Source organism: Mytilus californianus, unplaced genomic scaffold (genome assembly GCF_021869535.1).
Source record: "Mytilus californianus isolate M0D057914Y unplaced genomic scaffold, xbMytCali1.0.p SCAF_1, whole genome shotgun sequence".
Classification (NCBI taxonomy): Eukaryota; Metazoa; Mollusca; class Bivalvia; order Mytilida; family Mytilidae; genus Mytilus; species Mytilus californianus.
The window spans coordinates 104,487,673-104,498,494 of record NW_026262581.1 but is presented as its reverse complement, the minus strand read 5'-3'; the positions used below and the strand labels follow the sequence as shown (position 1 = coordinate 104,498,494).

Genomic DNA, 10,822 nt, shown 5'->3' with positions numbered 1-10,822 from the left:
ATAGATAGAAACTTAAATAAGCAAAAATGATAAGCAAGACAAGATCTACATTTAAAAACATTTGGAGGAAAATTTTTTCAATAACTCCTTATTGAAGTTATTGCCCTTTTATAACGATTTTACAATTTTTGCCTGGCCTTGATGGAGTCAAAAAGCGAGGCCACATCAACAGTGTATTAGTTTTTGATAAGGTCTTAGTTTATGGTGAACCACTAGTAGTAGGTCAATGATATTTGGTATACAGTTGTATTAGCATTGGCACATCTCATTTCCATGGAGATTATTTGGCCCTGCCCTCTCAGTCATGGTCTATTGACTTTGAAACTTTTGCTTAGTTTACATGTATTAGTTTGTGATTAGGTCAGTTTGAGGGGAACCATTTGTGGTAGGCCAATATTAATTGGTATGCAGTTGTATGAGCATAAGCACATCTCATTTCCATGGAGAATATTTGGCCCGCCCCCTCATTCATGGTCTATTGACTTTGAAACTTTTGCTTAGTTTACATGTATTAGTTTGTGATTAGATCAGTTTAAGATGAACCGCTAATGTTAAGTCAATGATATTTGGTATGCAAATGTATTGGCATTTGCAAATCTTGTTTCCATGGAGATTATATAGCCCCACCCCCTCATCATGGTTCATTGACTTTGAAACTTTTACATAGTTTACAAGTTAATGTTTGTGTTTAGGTTTGTTTAAAGGGAACGACTTATGATAAGCCAATGGTATTTGATATGCAGTTGTATTAGCATTGGCACATCTCATTTCCATGGAGATTGTTTAGCCATGTACCTTCAGTCATGGTTCATTGACTTTGAATATTTGCATATCTTACATGCTAAAGTATTGGTAATTTAATTTCAACATTTGCAGTATCAAAATTACAAAAAAGGTGTCAACAGTTTATTTTGCATTTTGCCTTATATGATAAAAATTATAATAGATAAATAGAAACTTTGAATAACAAAAATGATCAGCAAGGCAAGATCAACATACAAGTCAAATGTTGCCGATATAGTTAGTAGACTGTCACTCTTCAAAGGAGTGATTGTCCTTAAATGAGGATTTTTTTTACCCTCATTTGTGTTTGACCAAAAACTAAAGAAGATAGAGAGAAACTAAACAGACAAAATGATCAGCAATACAAGATCAACAAAAAAGAAATTTTTGTCATGAACTCTATTCTTGTCTACAATATGTTGGAGAGAGTGCATTGTTGATTATGCACATAGACCTAGGTGAGCGACACAGGCTCTTTAGAGCCTCCAGTTTTGTTGACATAGCACATATTTTTGTCCTATCATTATGCACATAGACCTAGGTGAGCGACACAGGCTCTTTAGAGCCTCCAGTTTTGTTGACATAGCACATATTTTTGTCCTATCATTATTATACCCTTAAGTGGGGGCCTATATTACAAATCACTTTGTCTGTCAGGCTTTTTGTCCGTCCATTGGTTTGTTATCGGTTAGTTTTGTCTCAATTTTCTCACAAACTTACAAACAGAATGACTGCGTATTTGGTCAGCAGCATGACTGTGATGAGTTGTAACATGTCAGCACTTTTCAGATTTGTCTGTTACTGACTTCCTGTTAGCTGAATCTTTGTATTTTTCAATATATTGAATGAACTTAAAAAAAATTCATCACAATTTTCTCAAAAACTACTCAATTATTTCATGTTTGGTCAGCAGCTGAATTTGGCAGGATTTGAATGAAACATTTTGTTTGTAATTTTTTGTTATTGTGCTAAAACTATGGTTTCAACTACTTCAGGCAAAGTTGACTCTCAAATACTATATTTATTTGGCTTTCCAAACTTTTGGTCACGAATATTATGATGAAGGTTATTTCAGAAATACATGTGGACACACAAACAATATCATTTTCATTTGTGGTTTTTATGGCACTGCAGATCTTTGTTCATTAGAATTGAAAACATTTTAACATATTATTTATTTTAAACTTTAAGGCAGAAGCATTAAAACTTGAAAGAGAAGAGGAGATGAAAAAACAGGCTGAAGAACAACGACAAAAAATAGAGGAAGAACAGAAACAAGAAGTAAGTAAAAGATTTGTGTTTAAAATAAACTTTTCATATATTAACTTAAAAGTACTTCCACTACAACTTATCTGCAGATTAGTTTGTAACACAAACTTGTAATGCATGCCTGCTTAAAAGTTCTGGTTAGAACAATTTATCTCATCATTCCAAAAGTGAATGTTACCTTTGAAATAATTAATATTATATAACATGTGAGTTGTTGCAATTTGAATAAATTGTACTCAAGGTAATAATATCCTTCTGTATTTTTATACAGTACCATAAATTGTTAACCATTTTAACAAGCTTAAGTGGTTTCAATACAGTTTCAGGGGAGATAATTCTTAGAAAATCTTAGAAAATAAAAATATCCCAGATTTACCAATCACAAGAGTTACAAAAGAAATGTTTTGAATTTTGATATGAAACAGAAGACAAGTATTAGTCTCTACCAGGTTATTTTAAGCTCTGCATTTAGAATTTTTGTGGGAGACAACCTTAAACTTTTACGAATGTTCAAAAGTGATTTTCTTTGCAAAAAAGAAGCCAACAGTTGGGGAAACTCATCTCAAGATACAAATTTTAATTTAGTCTTCTCTGAATCAGCTCAGTTAAAAAAAAATTATGTATTTATTTGAAAAAAATTATTATGAAAGCCAACTCATATAGAATTATCAGAAATATGGTTTACAGACTGTACAATAACACCAGTGTTGTTTTAAGTATTTCTCACATGTACACATTTCCTTGACATTTGTATCTACCTGTTCATATTTGTTTATTGTCAAATTTCTATATTCAAAATTCTGATACTATATCATAATTATCATATGGCATCATTTTGTTAAATGTTCAAATATCAACAAATGATTATATGGTGACTGGAAATCTTTACTTACCTTAATAAAGACATTGCATCATACATTTAAGAATTGAATGCTTCTTTTTATAATTTTATTGTGGTGTAAAAGTGTTGACCGAAGCACATTTCGTATGAAACGTGAAAGCGCTTCATATTATAAATGTGGGCACAATCAATGCTTTTACAAACCTGTAAAATTATAAAAAGAAGCATTCAATTCTTATAATTACTTTAGTGTGCTACAACCATGAAATTAAGAGTTAGATCAGTCGTTTCGTTGTTTTTTAATGCATTATTTTAACATTGTTACGGCTAACCCACAGCTGTTGTATTTTATACAGAAATAATATTTGTTATTGGAGTGCCTCACGATTGTTGTCAGCCAATCAATATTACCAATTCTAATAAAACATACATGTAATGTAATTGTTGGAAATTGATTTCAATGAAATTCTTTTTAGGCTCTTAAATTATCAGCAGAAATTGCAATGCCAGACGAACCAAGCCAAGACTGTAAAGATCCCATTACAGTGTTACGGATACGAACACCAGACGGAGAGACGCTATCTCGGAGATTCAGAGCTGAGGAACCATTGAAGCACCTTATTTATTATGTTACGTCAAAAGGCTTTCATACAGAGGGATATAAACTGTTAACCACTTTCCCAAGGAAAGATGTAAGTAACATTTTAAAATGGTCAAAATGACACAAGCTTAGATAAGAAAAATACTGTGAATTCATTCATTTTGTTAGATTTTGTGGGTACAAGTGAAACACAAATTTAAATATTAAACCATGTGCAAATTTTTTATAGGCTTGTTTGCAGACTTTGCCAAAAACCTGAAATCAAATATCCACGAAAAATACAAATTTTCTTCAATCCTGGAAAATAAATGAATCCACAGTTTAGGACGAAGGTTAAGTAGAACAGTTTACTGACAGCAAATCAAGGTTCAGATAATTAAATGTTTTGAATGGAGGATTTTTCTTTTTCTATTGCTGTCACTTGGTGTCTGTGGTCTGTCATCCTTTTGCCTTTACAAACATCTTCTCTGAAACTACTTGGATATTTGGAACCAAATTTGGCCACACTCCAGTGTCTAGTTTAAAATTAAGTATGATTATTCTGCCTGCCAACTACCATGACCAACAAGGTTAAAAATTAAAATGTAAGTTATTGCTTGAATCTTGAAATCTGCTATAGATAGAGAAAATCTGGCATTGGCAATGTTCATAATGTTAAGGTCTAGCTTTTGTCGGTTTTTACAAAAAAATGTCAGATGACTCCTTATAGGAGATTTTACTGTTAAATGACAATTTTTACCAGTTATTATGATTTTTTTGCTGTTATCTTGAAAACTAGGAAAAAGATCATCAGGATAATATCTACAGATGAGTCAAAATTTTGTAAGTCCTTAGTCAACATCTTTTAGGAGTTATGGCACTTTAAGAACAATATTTACCCATTTTTGATGTTTTCTTGAAATCTATAATAGATAGATAGAAATTAAATCAGTGAACTTTTTTATGAGTTATTGCCCTTGAATGAGAATTTTTGCCCTTTTAAGCATTTAAGGTGGAAACTATAGTAGATAAAGAGACACTGTAAACAGCAAGAATTATCAGCATTCTGCGATAGAGTGAAAGTGACCTAAATCATAAGTTAGAGTTATACTTTTACCTATTTTTGTTGGTTTTATTTGTTTGGTTTTTTTTTGCTATAATATTGAAAATTATATTAAATAGAGAGAATCTTAAAAATACAAAATAATCAGTGAGGTAAGATTTTCAAAAGGCAGCAAGATCAGAATTAATAGTTTATAAGAGTAATTGTCCATTAGTAATTTTTCTTTTACCAATTTTGTTATGTTTTTTTGGCTTTTATCTTGAAAACTAAAAATAGATAGCGAAATGCTTTAAACAAAAAAAAATAATCAGCTAGGCATTATTTAAATAATTTAAAATGGCCAAAATCATCAGTCAGAAACTGTAATAGAAACTCTAATCCAATGTAATCTAATTATTAAACTTATTCTGCTTGTCTATTTTCAGATTTCACAAGAAGATGATAAAAGGACATTACAAGATTTAAAACTTTATCCTCAGGAGACATTAATGGTAGAAGAAAGATAAAGGAGCATGTTAACCCCCATTCTGTGTCTGTGATAACCTTATGTTCATTATTTATTTGTCCTTCTGTTATAAAATAGCAGCAGGGCGTGTCCCATCAACATACCATACGTTAATGATATCTCAATCTTTCCTGTTATTGACATTTTAGCTTAAAAAAGATTTGCTGGGCTGGTACAAATCTTCTTATACAAGAATTGTTGAAACGAAATGAAATGAGTTTTTGTTGTGTACGTGGAACAAGAAAACCATAAAATTAAGCTATCAACAAAAGGACATTTATAATTTATTTGTGTTGCGCAAAGTTTGAAAATTCAAAACATGGGAAATTGGCATTCTAAAATTGAAGTACATTCTCACTTATTTATGTTATTTAACTTGAAAAAGCTGAAGTTCCAGGTCAGACACATATGAAACCAGCAGTGTATTGTTAGAGTATCGTGTTACATTTTTTATGAATTATAAATAACTAATTGAATGAACCTTCTTTGAGAAAAGGGAAATCATTTTGACTGTTGTAAGTGGTAGCTTATTAATTTAAAGATTGAAAAATAAAGTTGATTTAAGTATAAGATATTTTTTTTATTTAATACAAATCACCTGATTTAAAAAGGACATTTTCCATCAACCATTATCAGTTGTTGACCGGTGAATATATTCTCTTTTCAAGTGAACACATTTTTCATTTGCTAAATGAAGTTATTTACCACATTAGTTAATACCATAATGTGGTTCATTTTAGCAGTTTATATTTCATGATTCCAAGAGCCAACTATATTCATGAAAGTTTAATTTTTTTTTATTCTAAAACTGAATTCCTTTTAAAATTAAATTTACTCGAGGGGCTATTTTTTGACAATTTATCTTAATCAGGAAAATTTCACACTTTACAATAAACATGATTTCAATCTGAAGGTCCACTTACACCATACCTTTTTATATACATTTATATGAAGACACTTTTAGGTTAGAAGAAAATTAGATCAGGCGGTTCCGTGTTCAGTGAACCATAAACTGTGTCAAAACCCTTATTTGACATATAATTTTAAAAGTTTACCTCATAATGAAAATGTGTACAAAGTCTCAAGTTGATTTGACTACAAATAACCTAAAACCAAAACTCGAACCTGATGCAGGGTGGAACAATTGAACAATTTCATTAAAGTCAGCTAAATTCTTTCTTAAATATTGACATTAAATTCTGAACATTCTTAAATTACTTTTGTGGACAATTTTTTAATTTTGAATGTACGACTGCTGGCCATGCTGTGTTTTAATGTGTATATATTTAATGTACTATAAACTGAGAGTTTTTAGGCATGTACATGCTTACATTGGTATAGACAGGCCTGTCTGCTCTGTAATAATGTGTAACTCAATCTTTTATTATTATTGATTGAATGCTGATCTCTATAGTCTTCAAAACTGTCATGGTATTGAAATGGCAAGAACTTGTTATTTTATAAATAAAATGAAAAGAATTCACTTTTGAATTATTGTTAGAAGTTAGGTCCATGGTCTGTAGGATTCTGATAAACTGACACTTGACTGATTTTGAAGATCTTGAATGGTGTGAAGTATTTATATACAATTTTATGTTAGTAATTTTTAAAAAGTTTTCCAGAATACACAATTACTCTCATTAAGTCTCATCATTCCCTATAAATGTCCCCAGCTGCCAATGATTTTACAGAGGAAATCTAAGACTTTTAACCTGTGATGTAGCATTCTATATTTGTATCCTTTGATCTTCAGTGTTAACAATAAGTACAAATACCAACCTACCTCAAAAGCAATTTAGTCAAGCAGCTAAGTCCAATTTTTCATCAGAATTCTGCAAAATGTGGTAAAAGCATCACACTTGGTATATAAGCTCCTAGCACCATTCTAAGCGAAATAAGATATGGAGCCAACCTGAAAAAAATCAACTTCCGGTTTTTTCCAAGATGGCGGACAAAATTTCAAAAATCCTAAACTAAATATCAAAGAAACCGTACACAAGGTGGTAAAACAATGAAACTTTGTATATTATCTCTTTAGACCCTTCTAAACAAATACAAATATAAAACCAATATGAAAAACTATCAACTTCCGTTTTTTTCCAAGATGGCGGCTGAAATAACAAAAATGTTAAAACAAGTCAAAAGGAAGTTGCAATATATACAAAAAAATTATATCAGATGAGTACAATTGAAAGTAATATATATACAGTAGCTGTTATATGCAATAACACGTTCATTCATCTTGTTTGTGTCGGTAAACCCTATACTCGCTGCAGTCCTTCAGGCACAATCTCCACCACACTGGCCTAAAGCTGTATTCGGAAGGGCTGATTTGAAACCCTTGCATTGTCCTCGACAACCTTTCTTGCATCAACAGTGAACAAGCTCCTGTAGTGAAGGGGTTGCCTCTGCCAATATTGTCCAGAACGGGTTCTTACATGCCGTCGTCTTGCTTTTTCCAACCATACAAGTCTGGGGATGGAAGATCAGACTGTAAAAGCAAACACTGTATCCAAATCAATCCAGCTTGGTACACAGAACGTTTGGCATGTAGGAAAAGTGCCTCTCGTTTTGGTGGTACAGACTCGATTGATCTACCTTTATTTACAAAGAGCACTTTTCTAGCTTCATTTACACTGTTTGATTCACTTATCCGATGGTACAAAAGAACAACATATCGCTCCAGCAATGGTAGAATTGAATCACGGCATATTGTACTTGGTTGGTCTGCCATCTGTCTAAAAGCAGCTGATACCTCGGGGAAAGTATTCCATGTATCCCATGCTGTTTCTTTCTTCGTCTTTCAAATGAAGATACAATGTCGCAACCTGTAAAGGCGTGGAATATTGGTAAAATCCTATATTTAAGAGAACCCAAAGGCGTGGATTATCGGTAAAAGCATGGATTCAAGAGGACCAAAAGATTGTGCAATATCATGAATAGGATTGTAACGGAAATGTTTCCCGGTTGCAACTGCTATCCATATCTCATCAGCTTCTGTGTCCTTAAATACAGATTTAGCTTTCACAATTACGTCTGTATCCACAGTTTTAATGCTGATCTTTTTAAAACCATCCCTAAATGCATCTGCAACGTAAAGCATAACTCTCGTAACAGTTTTGTCGTGTTTGCACGGTTGCAGTTTTCATTTGTCTATGTGATTGGTTTGAAATCAAATTCTCTCTAACTGTACAGATAACTTTCGTTTCAGTATTTGCTGCTTCTGCCAACCTTTTTCGATAGAAACTGAAACAGCTCCCTTTTATTCTCACCAACCAGTAGAAAGCCATGCGAGTTCTAAGGGATATTTGTTGAGCTTGAACTCGCCTTCGAATTCCCTTCCCTCTTTTTTCTCTGATTGCACTTTTGAGGCTGTTTGCTACATACTACATCAACGCGTCCAACATCGCTTTTTCGGTTTACTATGTAGTGAAGAACACTTTTAACGCATAATCATGAAATGATATGCTGCACCAGGCTTGAGCATATTGACTACTGCTGCACCGTGAATTATTGTTGCATTCACTTGAGGGTCAACTATTGTTTTAGATATTAACGGCTCAAGACATTTTCTTAATAGATCTGACTTATCACACTGACGTATGGTCTCATTTTGACTCAGGATGGCGGATTCTTCTGGTTACGGCGAAGATAAACTCTTCATTTTGTTTGGAGGTCTTCATATCGAGATGGCCATTTTAAAAACTATTGGCAATAGGCTGGAAGCGTCAGGTTGGACAAATGCTATTTCTTTTATGCGGTAAAAGTGTTTGTTCCCTACATAGTAAACCGAAATAGCGATGTTGGACGCGTTGATGTAGTATTGGACACATATGTAGAAAACAGCCTCAAAAGTGCAACTAGAGAAAATAGAGGGAAAGGAATTCGAAGGCGAGTTCAAGCTCAAACAAATATCCCTTAGAATTGGCATGAATTTCTACGGGTTTATGAGAATAAAAGGGAGCTGTTTTAGTTTCTATCGGAAAAGTTGGCAGAAGTAACAAATATTGAAAAGAACGTTATCTGTACAGTTGGAGAGAATGGGATTTCAAATCAGGCACATATAGACAAGTCAAAACTGCAAGCGCTCACACACGAAGAAGCAGATACGATAGTTATGATTCACGTTGTAGATGCAGTCAGGGATGGTTTTAAAAGGATCAACATTAAAACTGTGGATACAGACGTAATTGTGATCGCTATATCTGTATTTATGGACACAGAAGTTGATGAGATATGAATAGCATTTGCAACCGGGAAACATTCCTATTCATGATATTGCACAATCTTTTGGTCCTCTTGAATCCATGCTTTTACCGATAATCCACGCCTTTACAGGTTGTGACACTGTATCTTCATTTGCAGGACGAAGAAAGAAAACAGCTTGGGATACATGGAATACTTTCCCCGAGATATCAGCTGCTTTTAGACAGATGACAGACCAACCAAGTACAAAATGCCGTGATTCAATTCTACCATTGCTGGAGCGATATGTTGTTCTTTGTACCATCGGACAAGTGAATCCAACAGTGTAAATGAAGCTAGAAAAGTACTCTTTGCACATACAGGTAGATCAATCGAGTCTGTGCCACCAACACGAGAGGCACTTTACCAACATGCCAAACGTTCTGTGTACCAAGCTGGATTGATTTGGATACAGTGTTTGCTTTTACAGTCTGTTCTTCCATCCCCAGACTTGTATGGTTGGAAGAAGCAAGACAACGGCATGTAAGAACCCGTTCTTGACAATATTGACAGAGGCAACCTCTTCACTACAGGTACTTGTTCACTGTTGATGCAAGAAAGGTTGTCGAGGACAATGCAAGGGTTTCAAATCCGCCCTTCCGAATACAGCTTAAGGCAAGTGTGGTGGAGATTGTGCCTGATGGACTGCAGAGTATAGGGTTTACCGACACAAACAAGATGAATGAACGTGTTATTGCATATAACAGCTACTGTATATATATTACTTTCAATTGTACTCATCTGATATATTTTTTTGGTAAATATTGCAACGTCCTATATATGTTCTCCCTTTTATTTGTATTGTGGTCCTGTCATGTGATGTTGTCGTCTTGGTGTTGTGTCTGACGTTGCCATAAAAGCGGGAGGTTTGGCATGTCACAAAACCAGGCTCAACCCACCATTTTTTTCTTAAAATGTCCTGTACCAAGTCAGGAAAATGGCCATTGTTATATTATAGTTCGTTTCTGTGTGTGTTACATTTTAATGTTGTGTTTTTGTTGTGTCGTTGTTCTCCTCTTATATTTGATGCGTTTCCCTCAGTTTTAGTTTGTAACCCGGATTTGTTTTTATCTCTATCGATTTATGAGTTTCGAACAGCGGTATACTACTGTTGCCTTTATCTATTGACTTGTTTTTGGGTTTTTTTGTTATTTCAGCCGCCATCTTGGAAAAAACCGGAAGTTGATAGTTTTTCATATTGATTTCATATCTTTATTTGTTAAGAAGGGTCTAAAGAGATAATATATGAAGTTTCATTGTTTTACCACCTTGTGAACGGTTTCTTTGATATTTAGCTTAGAATTTTGTCCGCCATCTTGGAAAAAACCGGAAGTTGGTTTTTTTTAGGTTGGCTCCATATCTTATTCTGCTTAGAATGGTATTTATACTTTTATACCAAGTTTCATGCTTTTACCACATTGTGCAGGGTTTTTCTGATATTTCCTGGACTAATTAAACCAAACTTGAATTTAATAGTTCAAATTATTGCTCACCACTGAAACAATTAAGGTTAATTTGAAAGGAAGGTTTCAGTCA

At 33.5% G+C, this 10,822-nt stretch overlaps 1 protein-coding gene across 1 annotated transcript in view; it reads left to right on the top strand.

Annotated features, from left to right (window-relative positions):
• Window positions 1-5,611, top strand: part of LOC127728666 (FAS-associated factor 1-like) — a 36,467-nt gene extending 30,856 nt beyond the window's left edge. Inside the window, exons 16-18 of the mRNA XM_052236278.1 lie at window positions 1,975-2,064; window positions 3,370-3,585; window positions 4,962-5,611. Of these exons, the coding sequence (XP_052092238.1) occupies window positions 1,975-2,064; window positions 3,370-3,585; window positions 4,962-5,042 (387 nt within the window). The 3' untranslated portion in view covers window positions 5,043-5,611. The remainder of the gene's footprint in view (window positions 1-1,974; window positions 2,065-3,369; window positions 3,586-4,961) is intronic.
• Window positions 5,612-10,822: the final 5,211 nt, after the last annotated feature.